Source organism: Numenius arquata, chromosome 22 (genome assembly GCF_964106895.1).
Source record: "Numenius arquata chromosome 22, bNumArq3.hap1.1, whole genome shotgun sequence".
Classification (NCBI taxonomy): Eukaryota; Metazoa; Chordata; class Aves; order Charadriiformes; family Scolopacidae; genus Numenius; species Numenius arquata.
In genome coordinates, this window is record NC_133597.1 from 2816817 (window position 1) to 2843611 (window position 26795).

General features: G+C 50.1%; 1 protein-coding gene across 1 annotated transcript in view; it reads right to left on the reverse strand.

The window, feature by feature from the left end:
* The window catches only part of NECTIN1 (nectin cell adhesion molecule 1), a 64967-nt gene that overhangs the window by 11705 nt on the left and 26467 nt on the right, over positions 1-26795 (reverse strand). Inside the window, exons 2-5 of the mRNA XM_074162426.1 lie at positions 5258-5608; positions 4264-4566; positions 3745-3862; positions 121-272 (exon numbers count right to left, since the gene is read on the reverse strand). Coding sequence (XP_074018527.1) covers positions 121-272; positions 3745-3862; positions 4264-4566; positions 5258-5608 — 924 coding nt within the window. The remainder of the gene's footprint in view (positions 1-120; positions 273-3744; positions 3863-4263; positions 4567-5257; positions 5609-26795) is intronic.

Below are 26795 nucleotides of genomic sequence, written 5' to 3' on the forward strand. Positions count from 1 at the left end.
CTGATGATTAAGACAGACATTAAGGAGATGTAACTGACTGGTTGCTGTCAGCCGCTCACACTCTCCTCTCCGCACCTCCTTCTCTTCCATCTTTCAAAAGCACACCAAGTGTTTTCCTACCTGTGACATTGACTTCCACCAAGCCCGACCGTGTACCGATGGCGTTGGAGGCCTCACAGATGTAGGTGCCAGCCACGCTGTAGGAGACAGGCCCTTTAAAGTAGATGGTGTTGTTCTGGATTTCCACGCTCCCTGGCAGAGTCCCGTTTGGCCTAGGGAAAACAAAGATCATGGTTGACCCCAGAGATGATACTCAGTAGGGTCAAGCAGTATTGCAGAAGTGGCACTGACATGCTGGTTCTGTGCTTCCTCTTGGGCAGGTCCAGAACCTGGTGGTGCTGAGTGGAAAATACCCATTAAAGCAGTCAGCCTTGAAACCAAACCCTCAGACAGCAGCATTACAGGAAGAAGTCAGTAGTGTCTCCAGGGTAAATCTGTTGCATGAGAATTAGGTTCTTTACATGGATCAGTTTTTTTTCCCCCCTTCTCTGTGATTACAAGGGAGATTGGACATATTTGGGTCACATACAGCTCCTTGGATTCGGCTCATGAGATGTGGAGCACTTTTAGTCTATATTCTCCCCTGTCCAGAAAACAGACTCAGAGCCTTCATTTTCCAGCACAAACCCTGAATAGATCCAAGGTTAGGGTAAGATAGCCAGGCCACTCTTTTGGTTTGGGTGGCTCACCTCCAGCAGGCTCATCTTCAGTGTTCCTCAACCCCCGACTTTCCATTCGATGGAAAATACAGGAACGGGACACCAACCTGACCCTGCTTTATTCCAATTTCCTGCCCATGTAACTCTCCCAGGCAGCTGATCAGCCAGTGTTAATTGCAACTCAAGCTCGAGGAAAGCAGTGCTGATTTAGAGCCCTGCCATCTATGACCTGCCCATGTCAGAACAGTTAGATAAGTGTGAAACTGGAGTAATGCAAAACTAAGTCTACAGACACACAGAATAAATGAACAAGGCAGATAAAAAATTAAAAAAAAAAGATCCTGTGTGTTAGGAAAAGACACATATGGCCTGGTTATTCTTAATTACTGAAGCAAAGTAAAGTAATTACTTCTCTTAGGCAATTAAAAATTGCTCAAGTAATTCTTTCCCCTCCTCCCAACAAAAATGTGCACATATTGTCAGCAATTTGTAAGAAACAAAAGGGAATAATGGGGGTATAATTAGGTTTGTAAAAAAGTGCCTAAATGCACACACACATATTTTGCATGTCTGCATATACACATAGGCACATATGTACGGCAAACACTTGAGTCGTTCCCAGCTACATCAAGCCAATGATCCCAAAGCCAACAGAAGAACAGAAGAGCGTTATGTTGGTCCTCTGCCTTTGGGTGAATTAGGGACCTGCATCTACAAAGACAAGGGCACATCTAACCACTGTGCTGTGGGATGCTAAAGATGGTTATTGCTTCCTCTATCAGCTCCCCTGATTGTTGCTCATCAACATCCGGATGATAGGAGAGGAAAGCATGGCTGGTTTCTACATGCCAGGCAGGAGCAAAACATCAGCGGAATCAGTAATTGCTTCCTGACCCCAGGAAGGAGAAGAGGTACCTATCAGCACATGGATAAACCAAAGCTGCTGGTGGCTATTTCTCCAGCTGCCCAGCCAAAGAAATGCGGAATCATTTTGATATTACCAAAGTGGCACTGCGGGAAGGAAGGGGATGGCCACAGATCTTACTCCCATTCCTTACCTCCCTACACACACACACACACTGAATGCCTAGGTGGTTGGCTGCTCTACAATTATTTATCAGGCTTTCATTGCATCTGCTTGGTCTGCCTCTTCCTCTTTAATTTTGTGATTCCTCTCTCTCCATTTTCCTCCCTGCAGCTCCTTCTCAAAGCAAAGTACTGATGATCCCAGCATCTTAGCTGTGAGTCAAGAAACTCTTGCAGGCTAAAGACAGACAAAAGGACATATGCACAGCCCACAGACAATCCATAGGATTTAAAACAAAATAAAATCATGAATCACAAAGCATATAGGGGCCAACTCAACGCCCGGCTCAAAGATGTGCTGTTCCCAAGAATCATTTCTGCCAGTGCCAGATTTATTACCAGCGCAGTGTGTAAACCAGGCGTGCAAATGACACGTCGCATTCAGACTCAGTCATGCAGTGCCATGCTCAGCCCTGACACCTGCATCCCCTGCTGTGTTTGAGCCTAGTTGGTAGCTAACCCTCTTTCCTGCCCTGGGCTACAGAAACATCACCTGGCTACCCCGTGCTTCAGCTCTCAGCCTGCCTTCAGCATCGCTATCATAGCAGAAGCAGACTGTCCCAACAGAGACCAGGGGCCACTTGTGCTGCTGGCTGTGTCCGTACACAGCAACAGAGCTCCTGCCATGGACAGCCTGATGCCCAGGAGCTCAGCAAGCGCTCAGCCTCATGTGAGCAATAGCAGACCAAAGGGATGAAATGACTTGCCCAAAAGCAGAGAGAAAACCTGCCTCCGCTCCCCGGCTCCATCTCACAAGGCTCCCTTCACCTCGATTCACCAGTCCTGTTGCACAGAGATAGCCTAAACTGGCATCTCTTCTGCCTTGCGTGCCACAAGGGACATCTTTGCCTATAATACTTTCCTGGCAACGTTCTGAGGAACCCAGAGCGCCCCCTCGGAGTTTAAGTCGAACTGGCAGAACCAAGAGAGGGAGAGAACTGAGGATGAGAACTAGAAAAAAGGCAAGAAAAACAATCCTCTTCAGACTTTCACTGTGAATGGTTTGATCTGGGAAGTGAAATGAGACAGAATATGCCTAGCTCCTTGCAAAGCCATTTTGAGAGCCTCTTTCCTGATGACAAATGCCAGCTGAAAAGAAGAAAGGATCCATTTGATCTTTCTTTTTTAAAGCTACATGAGTGCTTATAGAAATGAAAGAGAGGGAGAGAGAACCACCTCGGGTTCCATCAATTCCCATCCAACTCCCCAGACACCCCTCGCTCACTTTTCAGTCCCTTTCGTGTGTTCAGCCAAAAGCTGAAACCCTGGAGGACAAGGAATTGCTTCTGCTTAATGTCAGTCGCGTGGGGATGAGTGCTCTGAAGGGGAGCTCCTGCTTATAGCTAGGGCTCATCCCAGGGAAAGGTTTTTTCACACACAGATGAATTTTGTGCTATTTGGGCCCCTTTGAGGAAGAGAAATCCTGGGGTTTTTTCCAGCTCTGCTACCGAAGCACTTAGTGGCACTGGGCAAATTATTCACCTTGTCATATTTCCACTGCTTCACATGTCACCATGGCAGAATGTTATTCCAGTGGTGTGAAAATAGGAAATTATCCTGGGTGTTAAGGCTGCACTGCGCTGGTAGCAAGCTCCATCCTGGGCCAGTTAAAAGGGGTTGTGTATGATCCTTACCCACCGCCCTCCTCTTCTGAGTCTGAACTGGAAGATGCTGGGGCAAGACCCAACTGAAAGACAGGGAAACCTCTGTCCATTGCAAGGGGAGGTGGCTGTGTGTGGCTCAACTAAAAAGCTGGTTCCAGCTGTGTCAGCTGGGGCCAAAGGCAATATGAAATTTGTGATAAAGCCCATCCACCCAAAAATAGTCCCTTGCCCTAGTCGCTTCAAACAATGCACTGCCTGCCTCAGAAACACAGTCTGCCTTCTAGACAGAGCTGGACACACGTGCTGCTGAGACCAGAAGCGCTGTAGGCACTTACAGCTTCCATTCATAGGTGTGAGCTGGGGGGTTGGCATCAGATTTGCATATCAGCTTCACATCCTTCCGGTTGAGAAACCAGTTGCCATCAAAGCCCTCAATAGTGACTTCTGGCTCATCTGCAGGGGAACAAAAAAGATAGAAAAGTGGGATGGCAAAGGAGAGAAGAGTTATGGAAAGGAAGGGGGAGAAAATGAAATAGGAAGAGATGAAATAAGGGGGCAGGGGTGGGAGAAGGAGAGAGATTGCAAGGTGGGAAAGATGGTGGGACAAAGTATTTGAGAGAGGGTGAATGACAGAGGGAAGTGAAGGAACAAAGGGATATGTCAGAGGCAGAGAGAGAAAGAAGGTGTGAAAAAGAGAAAGTATATGATTATTCCAAGGGAACAGCCCCCCACTTCAATCCCTCCACCAGACCAACACCCTCCCTTCAGAAGAATCCTCTTTTCCCAGACTTTGTCACCCACCCCAGGGCCTGACCACAGAGCATTGCTCTCCAGCCCTTCCCATGCTCACTTACACTGCACGTTGAGGGTGATGCTGTCGGTGAAGCGGTCCAGCTGGTAATTGACCACGCACATGAGCTGCTGCCGGTGGGCCTCCCGGCTCGGCACCAGCCGGTACCGGCTGATCACTGTGATGGTGCCATTGCTATTCCGGATCTCCTGAAACTCCGCTTCCCCTTTGAGCTTGGTGTCCCAGGTGACAGTGCTGGGGGGCTTCCCATTAGAGGAGGTGCAGGTAGCTACCAAGATCTTTTCTGTCCTGCCAGACTTAGCAATAAGTGGCCGCTTGGTGCCCTCCATCCGATTGGTGGGCTTGGCTGCAAGGAATTGCAAAAAGAAGAAAATGGTATAAAAGGCTGGTTAGAAAAGCAATGCTACCCTTTCTTCTGTGACCCAAGAGATATCTAGCACTGAGCCTGTGACAGACCTTGTGGTGAATCCAGAGCTGCTGCAAATTGCCAGCAATCTGCTCTGGGGAAAGAATGGTGGAGGTGCCTTAGATGCACAGATACTTGATGGAAAGTCCATCCTTTCCTACCATAGGTTTTCAGCCCTATATTAGAGTGAGATACTCAAATTGGAGAGCAAATGAATCACATAGACCTTGGTTGGGGTCTGCTCACTCACAACCCTAAGCTCCACGGACAAGCTCTACTTGTGCTTTGGATATCTCTGTTGTCTTTTCTCTCCATTCACTTGACAGCCACCAGCTTATTAAAACTCACCACTCCCTTAGGGAACAGGTCACTCTTATTGCATCTGCATTAAGAGATTGGGGAACTGAGGCCTGGAAAGAGGAAGAGGCATTCCTGAGATAGTCAGTCAACCACCTGCTCTGGGTTCCCTGCTCTTCACCTCTTTACACTCAACTTGAAATATCATCATAGGTAAAATTTACACCCAAGATTCACCTTCGCCCTGAGTTCCCAGGACATGAGTCTCAGGTTCCTCCAGATCTGTTTAACTGGAGGCAATGGTTCATGCTACAAAGCTTGTCCAGTATCTTACCCAGCACAGTGAGGTTCAGTTGACTTTCCCGGTTGCCAGTTGGGAAGGTAGCAAACTCACAGATGTAAACTCCCTCATCCTCCAGCTCTAGCCGAGAGAGCTGAATGGTGCCATCTTTGAAGGAAGGATTCCGGAAAGTCACCCGCTCTTTGTAGGGAGAGAGGATGGAGACCCCCATGGCAGGGTTGTAGATGGCCACATTCTGCTTGGTACCATTGGTGGCTTTCTGCCACGTGACCTGCGTGATCTTCACATTGGGGAGCGGATTGGTGAAGCTGCAGTGCAGAACCACATCTGTCCCGATAAACCCCGAGACTGTGTCATTGACTAAGACAGTCTGAGCTTGCAGCCCTGCAATAAAATGGAAAGACATGAATATACACGTACTTCTCAGACAGAGGAAGAGAGAAAAAGAACAGTTCTTGGGACATCAGGTCCATGAACTCCTTTATTTGTTCCATTAACTTCTTCTTGGCTTAGCTGATACAAGAACAGTCTATAGCTACAGACCCTCAGTACCTTCTGCAACTACCTGCATCCACGTGCAGCTCCTGCAGCCGCATACCTGTTCATAAACACCTTTCCTCCCAAAACTGGTGTTCACGTTTCACTACAACCCGCCCTAATGCTCTGCAGCTGACCTAGGGCTCGTGATCATCAAAAGGCACAAGGCTGAATCAATAATACTTTCCTTCCTTTTGTCTTCAACTTTGGATGATGCTAAATCAGTTACTGTAAATATAGAGAGCATGCGTATCTGGAGGCATATGAAAGCACAGATATTTATCAGCATAGCATATCCTAACATATGCTAACAGACACTCAGACATCCATTTAATCCTATTGGAAATACATTAGTAATTAAATGAGCTGCAAAGACCCAGCGCCGATTTCAGAGTAGCAATACTTCCCATATAAGAATAGATTTACGGCAGTGCCCATACACCTTGCACGATCTACCTGCATGATCTAGATCGTTTCTGTGGCCTTTTTTTAACCCCAGAAGTGGCTGCATTTAGGAACCTTCCCTCTTGATTCTGTGGAGTAAAGATGAAAGGTGCTTGGGAAAAGCGGTGGCTGGTGTTCATGACTGCTATTGTGTCTCCACTGATTCCTCCCCTGACAGCTGGAGAAAAATGTCTCCCACCAGACTGACCCTGAAATTCATCTTTGGCTGCCACTGTGTCTTTCCCTAATCTGTATGTTTAGAGATAATGCTCTGGTAATTATACAGCCAGTATTTATATGATAAATACAATAGAGAAGCAAGGTGGTGAGAACAAGAAAAGCGGGTTCTGCTCACTGCTTCTGGCAGAATCTGCAACTGGATGTATTCTGGGAGACTGAGAGTAGAGGAAAGAAAGGGGTAATAAAAAAAGAAAGATGTACAAAGACTGAGGAACATGAAAGGGTAATGAAAGAGAGAGAGGCTGGGGAAAGAAAAAAAAAAGCATAGAAAGAGAAACAGGACAGCATCTTCTAACTGAGGGGACAGAGCATTTTTGAAATGACTCCCCTATCCTGTTCTTCCAGGGAGCAAACAGGCTCCCCATGCAAGGCCAAAATGAACTCCTCAGTCTTAACCCCCCCAGAGCCCTAGCAGATGTGTCCTGTGACTTCTACATGTGAACCTGAGCAAGAGTGGTTCCTTCCTCCTTCCTGCAGTTTCACACACACACAAAAGTGCAGACGTACAAGTCTTCTCACCCGCAAATCCCACCTTTACCATCCTCTCAGCTCGCTCCCATGTTGCCCCCTCATTCCACGCCTGCTGTACTCACATCCCCACGTTTCATCTAAGACTTTTCTTTCTCCCCTTCTCCTTCCCTCCACGCCAAGCCTGTGACCCTGAGGACAAGCCTCAACAATCCAGCCCAGCCGTGAGACGCCATCAGCTGACCACAGTCATCGGCAATTAAGACCGAAACTCAGTCTCGAGAGCTTTGTGTGAACTTGCCCCCTTCCCTGAGTCAAGCGCTGGTTTGCCCCACACCCCAGCATTGCGGCTGGGTGCTGGGGAATGTTTTCCAGCGCTGCTTACAGCCACAGCAAAGCACTGGTGCCCTCATGTGCCTGCATGCGTGAAGCCATCGAGTCCTTAGAGGCTGGATGTCTCTAAGAGTCCTTAGAGAAGGATGCCCAGGCAGTAAGACACGGTGAAACACTTTTCTGACACCAGTCTGGCCTGTGCCCTGTGGGACCCCATGGCCCACAACAGCCTTCCTGACGAAATGAGGGCCCCGGGGTGCCGAGCAGGGCTGGATCTAGATAATGCCATGCTGGGATTTGAGGGAAGAACGGGTGGATGGGGAGAGGGGAGATGTCTCCAACACGCTTTGCAGCATACGCTGCTCCTTCTACCCCGGAGGTGAGAGAGCCTCTTGCAGAATCACCCGCACCTGGGGAGGCGAGCCACAGCTTTGCCAAACAGTCTGGCTCTGAAGTCTTTAGGGCTTCGCAAAGCGTGTGGGAGCTTGCCGGAGAGCAAAAGCAATCACGTAGCAAAGGCCCTGGGAACAACCTGCCGCCCATCTCACGGCTGCCCGGCTGTAGGTGTGCTCAGCACTCCCTCTTTCTCCCAAGGCTGGAGGAGAGCGGATTCATCAGCACCGGTCCCCACCTCTTTCATGAAGGGCCCGTGCCCCCAGGCAGAGCCTGCCCGGGGCTGGGGCGATGGCACAACTGGCTCCGCTCCCACAGAAGCTCCCTGACCCCCCACAGGCCTCAGCGGTTCCCTTTGAACCAGGCTTTCCACATCCCAATAAAACAGGACTCATTCGTGACAGCAGGAAGTCGTGGCCCAGCGCCTCCTCGCAGTGCCAGAAAAGAGAGAGATGAGCCAAACCCCAGAAAGGAGAGGACGGGAAGCTGCCAGCTCCTCCTCTGAGTCGCCCTTGCAGGGCAGCCAGGAGGACAGCCTGGTCTCTCCCTCGAAGGGCATGCAGACGAACATGGCAAGCGGAAGGCCACCACTACCCAAGGATGGGCACCTAAGACTTTCCCCTTAAATATTACGGAATCACGGAATTGTCAGAGTTGGAAGGGACCTCTAGAGATCATCTAGTCCAACTCCCCTGCTAAAGCAGGATTGCCCAGAGCACATCCCTCAGGACTGCATCCAGGAGGGGCTTGAAGATCTCCAGAGAAGGGGACTCCACCACCTCCCTGGGCAGCCTGTTCCAGGGCTCTGGCACCCTCACTGGAAAGAAGTTTCTCCTCATATTTAAATGGAACTTCCCATGTTCCAGCTTGTGCCCATTGCCCCTCGTCCTGTCACTGGGAACCACTGAAAAGAGTCCGGCTCCATCCTCCTTCAACCCACCCTTTAGGTACTTGTAAACATAGATAAGGTCTCCCCTCAGCCTTCTCTTCTCCAGGCTAAAGAGCCCCAGCTCTCTCAGCCTTTCCTCGTAAGGGAGGTGCTCTAATCCTGGCAGAGAGCAGGGTATATATTAAAAGAGAGAGATCAGTCCAATCCCTCACTTCATCATTACTATGGCCTTTCTTTACGCTATGATTTCCCTGCAAATTAATGAATGACCCCTTTAAAAATCAAGTGATCTTTCTTGACCTTGAGTGGTAGTAACAATTCCCAGTTCTACGCTGCCCCTTCTACCCTACCCCTGCCGTAGGATCCATGCATGAATGCAGACTGTACTTGGACACAAATTGGAGAAAAAGCAGACTTTGTTGCTGATGAACCTGACCTTGAACCAAACCCCATAAAGGTCCTGCAGAACCCTCCTCTGCCCAGGTGTACAGAGTCAGACTTTTGGCTAGGGAAAATGCCGGTGCCAGTTGAGGACTGCTTGCCAACACCAAAGGGCTGCCAACGCTGGGATTCAGGCCCCTACATGCAGCAGCTTTAACAAAAACACATTCCAAACTTTCTAGAGGCTTCAGGGGAAAAGGGGAAAAAAAAAAACAGTAGAAGAAGTAACAAAACAAAACAAACAAAAAATACCCCCAAAAACCCCAAACACTGTGCGGAAATCGTGTTTCCTTTCCAAGTGACTCAATAACTCACTGCTCTTTTGCAAGACAGGGTAAACTCTTTATGTTCCGCTCCTGCAAGCCTCTCATCAGGGAAACAACGCACCCATCGCCCTGCTCCGTACCGCGGCAGTAACACCCACACCTCAACAGCAGTGATGAGGAAGGGGAACAGATGGAGTAAAGGGGTTTTGCAAGTTGCAGGATCAGCCTCCCATGCTCCCCATCCTAAATCAGAAGCCAGAGGGCAAACTAGCTGCTGTCATGCTCTGGGGAGCGTTGGTTTGCAAGGTGACTGAGCTGGGATGGCGGGTCTTCCCTCGCCCCGTTACACACTCAATAATTCATCAGGGCAAATGCATAGATAATTGACGGCGATGAGCATGCAAGGCCGGGAGAGGGAGGAGAAAATAAAATCACTAATCAGCCTCTGGAGAGGCTTGAACGTATTAAGCAGGATGTGTGTGTGCATGTGCGGCGCTGGGGTTTGCCTTGCTTGTTCTTTGCCGAATGATGTGTGTGGTCGGTGTGGCAGAGAAAAGGCTTGGGATCCATGCTGCCATTTGCAGTTCCTGTGCCAGATCTCCCAGCGCCCACCAATCTGCTCTGACACCGCCCAGGTGGCAGCCAGCACACGGGGAAGGATTAGCTGTATAGGTTGAAGCTTGCCGAGTTGCGCTTTACTCATTAGGTTTCTGGTGTTATTTTTTGTCGAGGACCAAACGCAGTAAAAAAAGGCCCAGCTGAGTGCCAAAGACATGTTGGTGCCAAGACCTCATTAGTGGAGACCTCTGAGATCCTACTCCTCCACCTTGGCCTCTGAAGTGGTTTGTGCTGATGCCTTTCCCCACGATCCCAAACCCAGATATTTACTAGGTCATGCAAGGCCTTGGGGGCACTGTGCAGAACTCGTGGTGCCCTGCGGCACAGGCAGCGGGCTGGGAAGAAAGGTCTGGACTCCCTGGGTGTGAGGGGCGCTTAATCAAGTGGCAGCTGGTGGCTCTAGAACCTGAAAACCCTCTTTCCTAAAAGCCCGGGAGGTGCTGTTGCGTTGAGGCTCCCACACTTGCAAATCTGGTTCTTGCTCCCCCATATAGAAAGCTGTGGAAATGATCTCCAGGCACTAGTGAGCTCTGTCACAACAGCGAGCCTCCAATCAATGCCTCTTTGTTAAGACCCATGTGAACCCCACACCGCTTTGCACAACCTTGCCTCTCTGAGCCTCTCACCGATTTCTCTCCCTCCTGTTCCCAGATACTCATCTCACCCCAAGGGCACTGAAAGAGCCCTTGGCAGAGGTGTGATGAGCCACCCTTTGGTGTGGCAATATCATGGCTGATGCAAATGTTACAGGAATCAGTCCTAATAGTCTTTGCATCACTTAGAACTAAACTGAAGGGTCACGGTAGCCAGACCTTATAAAAGGGCAAAACAATTCATCATGCTTCAACCTACAAAAGATCCTATACAAAGCACGTGATTTTGAGACAACCCCTTTCATTACTCCTTGGCTATGGGCAATGATGTCCTGTACATGGTCCCATGTGCCTCATGGACACTTCAAAACAGATTTCCAAGAACTTTCCATGAGGGGAAGACCGGGATGGAACAGGAGCTCAAAACTTCTCAGATGGTGGTACCTTCGATATTTTTCTCCTGTTTTTTCCAAATTAATCTTTCAAGTCTTCCCTATTTTTAAGTGGAAATCAAGGTCTGAAATGCAACTCTTGTGGGGCAGAACACAACCAGCCTCCAACAGCCCAAAGGGACGCCACAGGTGTGTTAGGCAGGGTGGGAAATGGGAAAGAAGATCATAAATCCCAGCAGGGGAATTTCAGGTGGCAAGAAGTGAAGGTTTGAGCTGGCGCTTGGCCAAGATGTTGGGGTTAATATCTTTCCTCTTGCCAGAGAGACTTTTTGTATTGATTGCCAGGCATTCAAATCAGTACCCTGCTGCTCTTCCAAAGGAGCACAGTGCCTGCCTCACCCAGCTTAGTCAATGGCTTGAAGCCAACTGCAACGAAGGAGTGGTCTCCAGTGACTCACCAACATGTACCTCCTGCAGCAGCAGACTTTCACTGGAGGTCTCTCTGCCATGCACCGATTCAGTTCTGCCCCACTTAAGTGTGGAGCCTGAACACCAAAGAGATTAGAAGAGGAAGACCGAGTTTCCAACACAAGGGGAGGGGGCCTTAGAAAGAAGATGAGCGAGTAAGAGATGTGGCAAGATTATAGCTCCGGGTGACATGGCTGCACATGAAAGGCCTGAGATAACATTGTGATGGGGTGGGGGCACACCAAGAGAAACTGCAAGCCCAAGCATCCCTCCCCCAGCTGAGAGCTGGGAGCTTTATGGGAGCTGACGGGAAATGGCAGCGTGTACAATGGCCTATCTGGCTCTCATCCAAATCCTTCTCAAAAAAAGAAAGAATAGGCTTGGCTTTGGCTTGCAAATGGGAAACACAGGGCCTTTTACTCTAGGTCACTGGTTCATATCCAGAACCAGCACATAGTAGCAACAGAAGAGATGTTATTATCTGAGGACCAGTCAATGGCTTGTATTGAGTGAGGTCTCTAGCCAGCCCTTCATTGGCTGTCCACTGGGACAGGACAGTGGAGATGCCTTTGGGATAAAGCAGGGTTGCCTTCTCCTGCCTATGCAGTATTTCCTCTTTGGATAAATAGAGCACAAAGCAGCCTCAGGATCCACTTGAATGAAAGATCTTTGCCAAAGGGATCCATTGATGCTCCACTTGTTCTCTTTTAAGGTTTGGGAAGTCTATTCTTTGAGCCATCACTGGGATTCACACAAAGGCTCTAAACAAGACCAAGGCCATGTTTGTCCTAGGTGTTCTCCATAGAACTAGATGAAAGGAAAGCAGATGCCAGGGTGCGACTCGCCACACATCAAACAGGCAGTGAAAAGCAGAGATGAACACCAGACTAGACCACTAGTTCTTGCTGTCTGTGCTTCAGCCTTGCAAACAGCCTCAGTTGTGGCCAGCCTTCTAGTTCTCTAGGAAAAGGCCTCCAAACCAGAGGAGTGGGAAGGGAACAACCATGCCTGCCTTTGCTCCTGGCTTTCACTCTCTGCTGTACCTTTCCTGGCTTTCACGCAGCTGCTTTGCTTCACCCCCAAGTCAAGGGGAGGGGAAGGAACATGCCCCATGGCAAAAGCAGGAAGGCTGGCAGAGCAGGGCTCCTGCTGAAAGAGCTGACACAGCACTGGGATCCTTCCTGCAATAAAGCTATGAAACCCCATGCTCAGCAACAAAGCACAAAGGCACCTCAGTCACCGCGGAGGAGCCAGCTCCTGTTGCCTGTCCTGCCCCACCAGCACGTCAGCTAATCCTTCGGCAAGAGCTGCCCGTTCCCACACACCCGAGCAGCGAACCAGACTGCCCCTCACCTCTACCCAACGTGCACCCCTGCTCAGCACTTGGCCCGCTTTCCTGCCCAGGCAGCCTGTCCCTCCAGGTCTTCTGGACTGGACTTTACACCAGCTCCTTCCTCAGCTCTTTTCCCACTGTGCACTCTAATACACGTCCAGCGCCTGGGCTCAGAAGACTCTCATCTCCTTTCCCCTGTGGCCTTGTGCAACTTATTACAGCTAAGTCACTTCTCCCTTCTGCCCCTGCTACCCGCCTCCATAAGCTGGGATTGCCTCTCAACCTGGTCTACAATGCTTGTTTCTTTGACTTGTCCTCCTTCCATTTTAGCCTTACAAATTTTCCCACCCTTCTTGTGTCTCTCCAGTATCATCACCACACTCCAGGCCACTCACTTGCCTCTTCTCATCCCTAGCCACGAGTTCCTCTGGAGGGGTACCAGTGAATATGTCCAGGATCACAATTCTGCACTAGGAAAAGTGGGCAGCTGGCCACGCAAAGACAAGGGTAGACAAAGAACAAAAAATTCGAAGACCCTTCTCTTAAGAGTCATTTCATTGCCTGCCAGCAAGGACAAAGCCAGAGTCTTCTTGCTTACCAACCCTGATCTGCAAACATGAGGGAAGAGCAAGAAATGGGACCATATTCAGAGTCAATGCTTATTTGGTGGTTGGGTGGGGAAGCAAGGGCAGAAAAGAGCAGTACAGCTGGAAAATCAAGTGTGGAGGAGGGGAAAGAAGCTGAAGCATAGAGCAGGGGGAAGCTAATTAAGCTGAGACTGTCCTGAGAACTTATCTTGATGGGCTGAGTCCCCAAATGTACATGAGTATTTTTTTCTGCCCCACTTCTTTCTTGGACTTCCGTGTTGCCTTGGATGATGTTCAAGGAGCCCTGGTCCAGGGCTAAATATTCCCACTATTAGAGCTCTCCAGGTGCTAAGGAGGAGGGATTTAATGAAGAGCTGTGAAGAGGGGATCAAGATAGCAACCCATGAGAGTCTCATTTCCGAAATGAAGGAACTTGAGACTGAAGAGATTCAATAAAAACAAAAATAAACTTGACGGCACAAAAAGAGAGAACATCAGATCCTTCCTTCCCTCCCTGGGCTCAGAGCGGGAGCAGGAAACTGGGGAGCTCTCAGGGCTCGGCCGGGTGATGACTCACTCGCCTCCACAATGGGAACGCGACAAAGCCGAAACTCTGCTGACTCAGGCATGACTTCAGCGCCAGGGTTAATAGCTGGCAGACCTAATTTGACTGCCTTCCCCCAGCCTTGCCACCCACCCCCTGATTCTTTCCGTCCTCACTCAAATCAAGCCTCCTTTATCAGGGGGGGTAGATGCCAGGTCACAGGAAATTACCAAAGGACACAAACTCTCTGGTCTTCTGTCCAAGTCACGGTGAAAAATACACTCCTGCCAGACCAGGCTGGCCAGTAGGCCAAGCCTGCAATTTTTGTAGAGAAGATCAAAACTCCTACTTTCCTATAATTTAAATGCGTGCTAATCAGTCACAGCTTTCTGACTGTGGTCTTGCTTTCCTCTTGTCTTTCCTCCCATTATCCTTTTGGTACATAAAGCTGATATTTTACCATCTCCCCTAAGTTAAGAGAAATGTTTTCTGCTATTTCAAGTGGGAATGCTATGCTCTGTTCTACTATAATTTGTTAGAAGATAGAAACAACAATATTTTTTTTTTGTGACCAGAAGAATGTGATATATGTTCTGGAGGCTCATGACCCGTCAGAGCTGATAACTAGGAAAAATCTTTGCAAATCACATGAATGCAAACATGGCACCCAAGAGATGCAACGGACAGACACCCTTCGCCAGCTGCCTGCCTGTGATTTCTCTCGCAATTTGTTTTATCCTGCCCTAGAGATATTTCTGCGGGAAAGTGGAAGAGACTCAGACCTCCCAACTTTGGGTTGTTTAAGGATTCCTGCCCATGAAGAACAGGCCATAAAGAACAGTGTGTACATATAAACCAAAACTCAGTGCCCTGCCCGATTTCCAGCCTGCTGCTGCTCAGCTTTCTTATCATCAAGTCCCTATGCAGGGAACCAATTTTACAAAGTTCACCTCTTCGCGGATTTATGATCTCCACAGTGACAGACACCATGCTTCAGTCCTACCTGGGCCCCATCTGTAGGAATAAGCCTGCATATTTATGGAAAGCTTTGCATCTTCAAAAGGCTTTTCAAACAGTAACTAATTAATCCTCCAACTCCCTGAGAGGCAGGAAAGTATCACCCCTGCTTTCAGGGATGGGGAAATCAGAGGTGCTGAATGACAAAGAGATGTGCCCAAGGCCACCCAGGCTATCATTAGCAATCTCACTTGAACAGCTTGGTTTAGATGTGGGTATCTGCACATTACGGTGACAATTCTCACCTAAGGAAGCAGGTATAGAGGCATTTGTGGTAAGGCCTCACCGCCCCACCCACCGCTCATGCAAATAGAAAAGGTCACCCTCATTTTTATGGCTGAGGAAACGGAGGCACAGGGAGATGAAGTGGAAAACCTTGTCTATTGACAGAGCCTGGAAGCAAACCTAAACATTATCCACATCAACAGCTAGAATAAAGGTTCCCAAAACGCAGCTCGCGTTTTTCTCAACAACAAGCAAACTGGCTGCCACCAAATCTATGACATTTTGCCTTAAGAACATGCCGGGAATTGTGAGAAACACTGAGGCTGACGGTGAGGGTCCCATTCAACCTGTGAGCAAAGCCAGCTCCACAGTTCCAGTCCCCACCACCCCGAGGAGCTGACATGCACTCCAAGTTTGCCTCATCTCCCTCGCTTGCCAGATCAGTGGCTGCTGTGATCCTCCTAGCCAGGTTTAGATCTGCCATGGCTATGGGAATGCCACCTCAGCGAGGAGAGCTATGTGAACAGGGCAGATCTGGGTGCCTGGGAGTCCCTTTGACTCCAGACTTCCCAGCAGCCTGGTGGGGTTGAGCGGAGGGTGGCCGGCAGAGAGACCGACTCCATGCTGGATGGAGATGCAGCCCTCGTATCTATTAAGGTCACAGCCTCCATCCAGGCTGTCCGGGGAATGATTGCTGAGCTTCCAAACGGCGGCACAGGTGGGGGCTTAGAGGAGCCTGCTGAGCTTGTGAGACTGTAAACAAGTGACAAGACCACCCACTAAAGGCAGCCTGTGCTGGCCCCATCCTGAGCATCGGAGTGGGGGAGGAAGGCAATGAGTGAGGGTCAGAGACTGTCAGGGAGGCCTCCCACACGGGGTCACGCTCCCTGCCTCGTCTGGCGGTGGCTCTGCTTTTCTGGGGATGGTAAGGGAGACCAACACGGTTATAACCCACTCTTCCCTGCCCAGAAAGGTAAGGGCAGTCAGCGAGGCATCCCTGCAGTGTAAAGACAGATAGCGTTTAGCCCAGAGCAGAGGGCAAGTCAGGACTTCAAAAGGACTTCTGCAGGGAGGAATTTGCAAAGTAGGGACCACAACACATTTCCCTTTGGACACCCCTCAATGGGAGCAAGGCTTGCTCTTCCTGGTGGGGCAAACAGGGGTAATTGGGGACTTAAGAGTTAGGAGTTGCATATACTTAGTGATTGTAGCGCAATGGGGGAGGCAAGCAACCTTCCAGGGAGAGAAACTAAGAGTTTCTCCATGCCTTATTATCCCTTCCTTAAACAAGGTGGCTTTGTGCTTCCAGGTAGCCCCAGGGAGGAGCTGGGTTATGATATAACACTCAGGGGAATTCGATGATGAGTGTCACTCAGGAAGTGGAATGACACACTGTGCTGAGTGACTCATCGGGCTCCTTATGCCCAGGTACAAAGGTGTCCCTTCATACACATCCTGGGAGGCATTTCAGCACTGCATCACCCAGAGTCTGAAGGATGCATTAGCAAGCATCCACACTGGGTTGCTGCTGTTTGGGCTGGTTTTTGGGGCCTCTCTTAGCATGTTTCACTTTTTTTCCCTTCCTGAGCAGGAAGGCTGGGATACCAACAACTGTCACAGGAGCTGCAAGTAGCTACAAGGCCTGAATCCCTATGGCAGGCTTGAATCATATATGTGCTCTAAACCTAACTGTTCCTGAAGTCTAGATTCATGAGAGACAAACCAGGACCAAAAAGCAATCAGTTCCCCATAAAGATCAATTAACAGTTGACAGGATGGAGCAAGCCCAGAGTCAACATCCCATTTCCAGCCTCATGCTGGAGAAACCAGGCCTGGAGACTGAGGGTTAAATAGCTCAGTTGGCCTTAACTGGCATATTTCATTGACTTTCATCGTCATTTCATTGACTTTTGTTGAAACCGCATCAGAACTAGGCTCCCTGTTTTCTTCTTATGAAGCAATAAGCCGTGTTCAAAAGGCTGGCCATGTGGACGGGAACAGCAGGCTGCTCAGCGGGGCAGACGTATTTTCCTCTGTGCCACTGGGGAAAGCTCCAGTGAGTCATCCTGGGCTTCAAAGAGCAGGAGGTCAACTGCTCTCTCGGGACTTCTGTGTGCTTCGTCCTGGCTGAAACCAGGGACTGACGAAGTTGCCACAAAAATGGAAAGCATGTGAAAAAAAAACTAGAGCTACTGGAAAATTTTCCAAGACGGCATGTTTTTCTGATGGAAAGTGCCATTTAGTCCAAGCCAAAACTATCCACTGGAACGTGCTGATTTTGACAAAACTACATTAAAACAATAAAAAGCCCTTTGATAAGGTTGAAATGATCTGTGCTAGCCTTGGAACAGAATGTTTCCTTTTTTGTGGTTTTAGTTTTTCCCATTTTAACAAAAGGGTTTTCTTATTTTAAGACTTATTAAATTTATTGTAGAACAACTTCTCCTTTTAGACTCTCATTTCTTTTAAATGGTATATGGTAAAGCACTGACCAGAACGACAAACAGAATGAAATGCTTTGGTTGTAATGTAATGGGACATTTCGGATTTAGCCAGACCAAAGTTTTCTTTTGAAATTTCATTTCCGTGGAAATTTTCAAATGCCAGTTTGTTTCAAAGCAGAGGGAAAACTCATTCTGAAACGCCCAACATCCCCACTTCCAAGCCCATTCTGCGTTTTAGTCATCTCCACAGCTGACCTTTCCAACAGCTCTCACACCCAAAGAGAGAGCACCTCCCGCCTGCCTGTGAATCTCCCCACCTTCATCTTCCACAGCCCACTCTGAGTCCCAGTCCATCTGGATTCGTTCCGCAGGAGTCTCATCCCGCCCCGTGCCCTGGTTAGGAGTTCTCTGGGGCCTCGGGCCAACCCGCACAGCCCTGTGATGCAGCCTGGGATGGGACCGCTCCAGCGCCTGTCCCTTTGGACTCCGTGTCTCTTCCTCTTTCCCGACAGACGGATTTGCTCCCACCCTCCACCTGCCTGGTGTGCCCACCTCCTCCTCCGTCTGCTGTTTGTGTCTTCCCACTTGCTAACAACTACATAGGAGGCTGTTTAAGAGAACTCGTGTTCTTTTCAGATTGGGGGGGGGAAAGGAGGAGAGAGAACACAAACCAGACTATTACATGTTTTAGCAGACGGGACAATATGGACACCGTTCCTGCAGAACACTGTACATTTTTAAAGACAAACTTTACCCCAAAAATGTCAGCCAGCTCCCCTGGTGGGAGGAAAAATGAAGAAAATAAAGGGTCCTTCAGGTTTCCAGCAGAACTTTTATATTTTTCCCTTGGAAAGCTGAAAACAACTGGGCAAGATCTCTCAGCACCTGGCTGCATAGTCAGGAGCCAGCTCCCAGACATCACACAAGCGAGGGAGCAAGGGAAGGAGGGGTTGTGCAGAATGAATCCCTAGGAGACAGGAACACCTCCCCTGGGGTCCGATGCTCCACAGAAGGATGGGACAAGCCCAGCCAGGGCTCCCCTTGGTGCTTCACCACCTCTGGGCATGGCAACTGGACTTGAATTGCTCTCAAGGTGCACAGCAGCTCAAGTGTCACTTGTTTGCCACCCCTGTTCTAGAGCAGCCACTGCTTGAGCTAACAGCTGTTAAGAAACTTCTTGTTGCTTAGGTACCAAGGTGAGAGATATAACACAGCTGGATGCTTGACTACCTAAGAAGATGGATGAAAGGATATAAATAGCTAACAGCAAGAGAAAAGAGGACAAAAAGTCCCATCTCCAATTTTGTAAAAAATGACCAGAATAGTAGTGGAGAAAGACTTCCAGAAATAACTACATGGGTATTAAATGAATGCAAAAAAAAAAAGACAAAGAAAGAAACCAGGGAAAAGAGATTAAAGGGAGCTTCTTAATTTGTTTGAACAGTAATTCTCCCATCCTGGAAAAAGAGTTAATGTCACCTGGGTGCCACAAGCCATTACTGGTGGTAAGGTACCCAGATACTTCAGCGTGGGGAGTAACGAAGTAGGCAGTGGAAAAGAAAGATAAGTATGTAGATAAATGTTATTAACTCCTATTAGTGTGGGGGTTAGAGAGTTCAAAGGGTCAATCTTCAGTTAAGGGTAGAGGTCTCAGGAGCCACATCTGGCAACAGAGGCTTGTCTATAGAAACTCTGAGAGGAGGCAAAGCTGAGCAGAAAGAGACGCCAGTTTTAAGGCATGTTGTTGCCTTGGGTGAACACAGAGCAGAGCAGGACATACCATCCTGGCACAGCACAGTGCCATTCAGAAATAGATTAACTTGCTCATTAAAAGTAAGCTCAGGCACTGGAAAATGGTATAGCCATTCTGGTAAAGAACTCTACTTGTGCTAGGCTGATCTAAGCAAGGGGAATACTGCTGCGAGACACAGACTGGTGCCTTGCCAGTCTGCTCACAAGTTGGATGAAACGAAAGAATCATTCATTAAACCAAAAGCTAAGTTTCTTCCTAGTTCTGGAAAGGCACTAGACTTGAGAATCTCCTGTTTCTGATGCTGTCACAGCACCAAATCTATGACAGACATAGGAAATAAGTCTTTGGACTTGAACTCTCAACAGCTCGGTAGTGCGTTGACCAGATCAATCCACGCTGGAATCACCCATGCAAGAATGCAAAGGTGATGGGTTCTGCATCTGAAGTCACCCTGTGCCCAGACCCAGCAAAACACATGGGCAGTGAGATGGAGAAAACAGAGCACCAGAAGACAAGAATGATGGGCCCCAAAGGGAAATGAAGACTTCATTTAGGGGAGAGACACACCTTTCTCAGAAGGGATCCTGTCAGAAAGAAATAACACCCCTGAAATGGAAAATAACTGCCTCTTTGCAGGGCTGAAGGCAACCTGAAAGGACAGCCCAATCTTATCCCCAAGGCTATTTTCAACCCTGTGGGCTATACAAGCTCAACCAGCACTAAGAAAAGTACTGGGATGTTTTTCTGTGGATCTCCTCAAGCGAAGGACTCAGACAGGGAAGCAACAGGAAGCCCAAGAGGAAGAGGAAGTTTACATTGTCCTCAGAAAAGTGAATGTAGCCTTTTCTCTCACAGCATCCATATCCCTTAGGAAAGCGTAACAGCCTATATGCAAGTCTATACAGGACCCTTTGGGAGTCTGAACCTCAGGCCTGACAACTCACTGGCATAGTGTGAAACTAAAGTAATTGCATTGTTTGCTTTGGGAATACTCCAGACACACTTGGCATAACTGAGAAATAGACTCCAAATTCTCCCATTGTAGGATCCACGAATCCTCTGCTCTTTCACATCCCTACAATCTGTTTTTTCTCTTCTCTTTCTTTCCGTTGCCTTGATCCCAGAAAAAGGTATTTGAGTTTCTGCCTTCACTCGCTCACTGTATAATGAAATCCTTGCATCCTCCAAACATGCCTTGCAGTTAAGGGGCTCTCTGGAGCAGACAATGAGGTAAGGGTCTCTTGGGCATAAAGACAAGTTATCTGCAGGCAGCTGTTTGGGCTGCAGGGTTAAGCCATTTTAATTACCTGGAAGCAGAGCACCAGCCAAAGAATGGTCAATGTGTAAAGCAAACCCTGCTGTCCCAGTGGGGCTGGGATGTCTCAGGAAGGCTGCCTGCTGATCTTCTGCTAGATTAAATTCTTCTGCGAGGGCTGGCCTACAGTTTTATGGCAATGGGGATAACTTCTTTCCCGCACCCTAGAGTCTGTTGTTTGGTTTGGGGCAATGCCTGTGATCCCAGAGCAGTGCAAATCCAAACCTCCCATCTGGATTACAACACACCCTGCAAAATCCCAGGAACCGTGACTTCAGCAGGGTTTGAAGTTGTTGCTTTTCCATTCCTATCACTGCAGAGAGGCAGATCCCACTTTGTCACAGCCCTAGAGCTTCAGGAGATCTGTGTGTCTTCCAGGATGTGTCATCCATTGCTGGCCCAGAGGCAGTGGACTGAGGGTTTAGCACAGAAACTCCACAAAACTGATACACAGATTGTTAAGAGAGTGGGACCTTTTTCTTTCCAAAGTAAAGACAAATTTATCAGAAAAAGAAAAAAAAAAAAAAAGCCGCATCCTGAACTTCCCAATCTGTTTTCTATTTGTTGTTTTCTTGAAGTTCAAAGGATTCTGATCACCTCTATGCCTCCTGGCTGCCTCTGCAGTCTCAGTTCAGGTTGGCACCTGCTGTGGAAGTTTTTCCACAACAGCTGTTCTCATACACACTGTCCTCAAGTAAACTGGTGCCAGGCCAAACACCCTCCCCATGGCTCAGCCTAGGACTAAACGGCAACGTGGGACTGAGCTGTGCAAGGGGACTCGCTCTTTCACCCACTCGGCAGGTTGCTTGCACCTCTGGGCTCCATCTGCCCATCTGAGTTCAGCCTTCCAGTATCTGAAGGGAGCCCACAGGAGAGCCGGAGAGGGACTCTTTGTCAGGAAGTTTAGTGACAGGACAAGGGGTAATGGTTTTAAATTGGGAGAGGGGAGATTGAGATTAGATATTAGGAGGAAATTCTTTCCTGTGAGGCTGGTGAAGCACTGGAACAGGTTGCCCAGGGAAGTTGTGGCTGCCCTATCCCTGGAAGTGTTCCAGGCCAGGCTGGATGGGGCTTTGAGCAACCTGCTCTAGTGGAGGTGTCCCTGCCCATGGCAGGGGGGTTGGAACTTGATGATCTTTAAAGTCCCTTCCAACTCTAACCATTCTATGATTCTATGATCTGTCCCCATCCTACCTAGCCCTACCCAACTCCCAGTAGCTCCCCATGGCTTCTAATCCCCTCAGATCCCTGCCAGCTTCCTCACGTGTCCACAGCATACCCATGAGAAAGAAAATGGATTTGGGGTGTGTTTATATGTAGGCAGAAGGAAGGAACAAATCTTTCCCAAGAGATGAAGATGGGAGCCAATGCAGGGATGGCCGTTTGCCTGCCAGCTGGGTCGCCCTGGCCCTGTGTGAAGTCACCTGAGGCTATGCCAGCGTTCCCCATCAGGACCTCAAATAGCCCATAAGTGGCATATTGCTTGGCAAGCTGTGCCGTGCCTCTATTGAAACTCTCGCACACGCCAAACTGCCCTCTCTGCTCTTCCCCTGCCTCCTTCCCAAGCACACTGCAGGAGAATCCAGGATCCAGGGAATCCAGGGACATTCTCCAGGGTAAACCTGTCCCCTCCCGGCTGGCAATGGCTGAGCTGCAGACCCCCACACGGAGCTGCCCTGCTGAGGGGAGCGTGCTTTCTTGGCTCCCTGCCTCCTTTCCTTCCCTCTCCGCATTTGCAGGTACTAGGAAAGTCACAGCTTGGTCCCACGGGACTCGTGGGCTCCAGTATGATCCCGTTTCCCTCGCTCGGCCATGTGGGAAGCCGCACCCTGACCCCTTCGAGCTCTGACTTGCTTTTCCAAATTCGCCTGGTTACGGGTAGGACATGCCGGGGCCTGCCGCCTCCTCCCCGTCCCTTTGAACACAGACACGTAGGCAGCGGAGCACGCCGAACGCAGCTGCACACCGCAGGATCCAGCCCTCAGACTTTCGTGTGGAAAAACCACAAATCCATGTGTCACCTGGATTCAGCAGAGGCAGGGCCTGCAAATGTTCCAGTTCTCTTCCCTTTCCCGGTGGGACAACATGCTCCCGGGACACCATGCCTCCCTCCTCCCGCCCCAAGAAGTGGTGTAAGCTCCTGGGGGGGGACAGATTTCTGCCCGCTGGGCTTCGGGAGCAGGATCTTGGACCCAGACCTCAGGATGGGCGAAGGGGGAAAAGCCATTGCGCGACCTGGCTGTGAGAGAGGGGAAGGAGAGGAAGGAGGTCTGGTGGCACGGCAGGTAACCGGAGCATGCCGCCTTGTCAGGGAGGCCTGGCGTCCTGCAGCAGAGGAGCCTGCCTCAGCTGGAGGAGTCTCCATGCTCAGCACCGACCCCCCTTCCTTTTCCCCTTCCCTCCCCCCCCATCGTCTCCCTTATCATCCTATTGGGGCGTTCTCCTCCTTCCACCAGCGCCTCTCCAAGGATACGGGGAGGAGGGTGTGGGAAGGTTCCTGCCCGGCACTTGGAGGTGCCATCTGACAAGCAGGGTACGGAACAGGGTGTGCTGTAGGAAGGACATTTTGGGGAAGAGGAAATACATGCCCTAACACATGCATACGCGCCTCCCCTCAGGCCTCGGCACAAATGCTTCTCAACTCCCGCAGCCCAGCTAGAAATCCCCCACAAAGGCCATTTTCTCAGCCAAAGAGACAATAGAGATCTAACATAAACAACCTAGTACGGTTAGCACACCGTAACTAGCCTGCCCCCACCGCTGCCTCTCTTCCCCCTCAGCGGAGCTGAGGCTAGCACGACACAATGTGTAATTAGGTTAATGAGCTAAGCATGGATTTTAATTGGGATTCCCTGATTTACTCGTCTATCTCCTCCTTTTGTTTTACTGTTGGTGAAGGTTCCTAAAAGCTGCCCTTGCTAAAGGCTCTGATATCAGAAAGGTCTTACGGATCTTTAATTGTATTTAATCATCAAGGTAATTAATGATCCTTGAGCAAAATGGAGATTGCATCTAGAGTAGTTCCTGTCTTGCCCTTCAGCATCTGTTGTGTCTGGGCAGAGGCATTCTGCAGACAAGCAGGAAGGGGGCTGAAACAGAGAAAGACAAAAGGATAGCAGAGAGAAGAGAGATGGGAAGAGAAAGGGCTGGGGAAAAAAAATTAAAATGAGGAAGTGAATAGAAGGAAGGGAAATGGGGTAAAGGAAACAATGCTACTCAGCCTCATCATATGTAAGCACTGCCCTGTCTCATGGCTAATTCATGTGATGAAGGGAAACCAAGTGCCTCAGCCACACGTTCAAGGTGCCCCATGATGCTCCTCTGCCTTTCTTGCAAGCTGTCCATCAAATGTCCAGCTATCTGTGAGATAGTCTGCACTTGCAAAGAGCTCTCAGCGAGCACAGCAACACGGCAAGGGGGAGGCTGGCTTCCACCACTGGAGCCTAGACCCCAAAGGCAGAGATCCAGCTCTGTGTGGGACCTGGGAACTCAGAGGACCTTCCTGGACTCCCCAAGGGGACAGGAGACTACAAGCCATGTAATTCCAGAGCCTGGAAGTAGCTCATGGGGGATGGCTGGTCTTCCCCACGCCTCCAAACTGCACAGCCTCAACACGCGCTCAGTGCTCAGACTCCAGCAAGTTTACTCCCAGGAGACAGAATCACCTGTTTCTGCTGTTCCCAATTTTCCTTCTTTGCTTCCCTCTGGCACCATTCCACACCCCTGTTTGCAGGAAGCCATTTCCAAAGTTCAAAACCCTGAGAGGGAACCGGGGAGAGGGGGGGAGCAATGGGCAGCAAGTTGCAACACGTCCCCTCTCTCCCAAGCCACAACCGTGCAACTCCCATCCCAGCTGAGGTCTGCAGCCAACCCTTCCATTTCTCCCAGAGCACAAACAAAGCCTGCCCAACCAGAAACTGGGCTGCCTGCTCCGACTTGCCCCAGAAATGCAGCTTTAGCTAGAAACGTCAGCGGGAAAGCAGAAGGGCCACGGAATCGGTCCCCGTCGCTTGGGACCTATCCGACAAGGGCCATGGTATACCCAGGGATGTGCAAAGCAGGGAGAGGTGTCCGTGTCGGGAGGGGGTGTCTGTGCTGGCTTGTTGAGGAATGTACTCTGGCTCCCAGCCCTAATGACAAGGGATGGATTAACGCAGAAAAAACACTGCCCTCCCCTTCTCCAGCCTCAGCAAGGGTGGGCAGGCTAAACGCAGCCGCTCCGGTGCGAGAATCGAGGACAGATGCAAATATTGCATATGAACCAGGGGAAGGATCAGTGGAGCCTGGGGGTGGGGTGATATTCCGGACTGCCTGAGTCCTCCACAGAGGAAAAATCCAGCTGTCACAGCAGGATCCACCAAAAAGGTTTCCCCTCTCATTCCTATTCTGGTGGGTTCGCCATGGTTGAGCACAAGTGAAAGGTCCCCGCGTGGTGTTAGAATGAGCCTGCTTTTATACTGTCATTGTAAATTAGCCCTAGCATGGCTTCAGATGGGACTCAGATAAGCTCTGTGAGTTGTGACTTGCAGAGAGAAACTGTTGGGTTGGGCTTGCATTTCAAACTGAACATAAACTGGGTTCACAGGCTTCCTCAAGCTTGGAGCAGCCCTAAGTCAAGGTTAAGGGTTGGGGGCAGAGTTCCCCTCCAGATATTGAAAGCCCAGTTTTTCCTGGAAACCTTGGGCTCCGTTTCCACGAGAAAGGGACTGCGCAGAGCCAGTCCTGACTGGGAATCTGCCCCTTCCCACTCTGGAACAAGCCTCTTCACCAGGCAGGTTTCAGCTTGCTTGGGCCGTCAGCTTGGCGGCTCTCATTTCTAGTGGTTTTTTTCTCCTTTATTGCCTACCTATCTGCCCCAGGGCTTGAGAAAAGGCTGTCTCCTTTATAGCATTAGCAAACATGCCAATTTTCCCCACTTGGAATATTTCATACACAGGTCCTTTTCTCCCACGCTCGCTCCCTACCCGCCTTCTCCATCCCACGTTCGGCTATGGCTACCACGGCAGCTTGTCAGGCGCGCGCGCTCAGGTGCTGGCAGGCGCGGGTGGGCAGGTAGTGTGCCTGTTCCCTCTGCTTTACCCCTCCAACCACAGCACAACCGAGCAAATAAGAGCACTAGGTGCGAGAGACGGGGAGAGGCAGAGTGCCAGGAGCTGCACAGGGAAAGGGTGTCACCCAGAAAGAGGGGACAAGGAGGGAGCCAGCGCAAACGCACAAAGAACAGGAGGGGAGGAAGTTACAGGCTGCCTTGTGTCTGTCCACAGCGATGGGCCTTGAAAAGCTCGGCACTGAGGTGGGGAGGAAGGAGAGGGCCGGATGATGGGGAAAGCGATCTGGCTACAGCAGCAGCTTGACACCAGGGTTGGCTGTGCTGGCACAAAACCTCCCCTCCCTGCAGACAGAGCAGGGTCTCGGTCTCCCTACCCAAGGCTCATCCCTACAGACCCTGATCCTGGGAACAGCTAAGCTGATTGCAGCAGCAAGGAAGATCTGGATCAATCCTCTCCTCCCTTCCCTACACATACGATCAGGCTGCCTGATTGTGTCATTTATTCCCCTGTAAACACAGCAGCCAAAAGAGAAACCCAGCCCATAAATGAGAAACCCTCCTAGAGACACAGCTGAGCACGGAGCAGCTGGGCAGAGCCGGAGGAGAGCGGGGCCGGTGCCTCCTGGCCTGACCTCATTTGTGCAGGAGCTGCCTTGGGCTGGAGCGTGGTGGGAGGCACAGCATCTTCCTCTGTACCAACTGCCCTGGTGGCAGAGCCCCCGGCGTGCCTGGTGGGCCCGTCCTGCCCCAAAGGACCCATGCTCTGGTGCGGTCCCCACGCGGAGAGGACCCTCTCCACAGCAGGCAGCCCTCAACCAAGCACGGGGGTGATTTGGCAGATGTAGGGGGAGCTGGTCAATGCTGTTATGATCGCAGGGGTGTCGCAGTACAGGTAGGCTCCCGCAGCCTGCTCTGCCCTCCTGCTTCCCAGCCTGGAGAAGGAGGGGAGAGTGAGACTGGAAGTGGCTTCTGCCATAACAGCTGTGCCTGAGCCTTTTTCTAGGGTGGCCTCCCATGAGTGCCCTCCCTCTCCTCCTGTCCCCCAAGGCAGGCCACCCACAGGGCCCTTAGCCACAGCTCAGGAGAACACAGACAGCATTTCATCCCTTGTGCGCCAGGGCAGGAGCTGATGATGGCTTCCTACACAAGGGAGGAACTGCCCCTTCAAGGCACGTTACTGTCCACTCTTTCCTACTGCTAATACCAACCACTTTCTCTTGC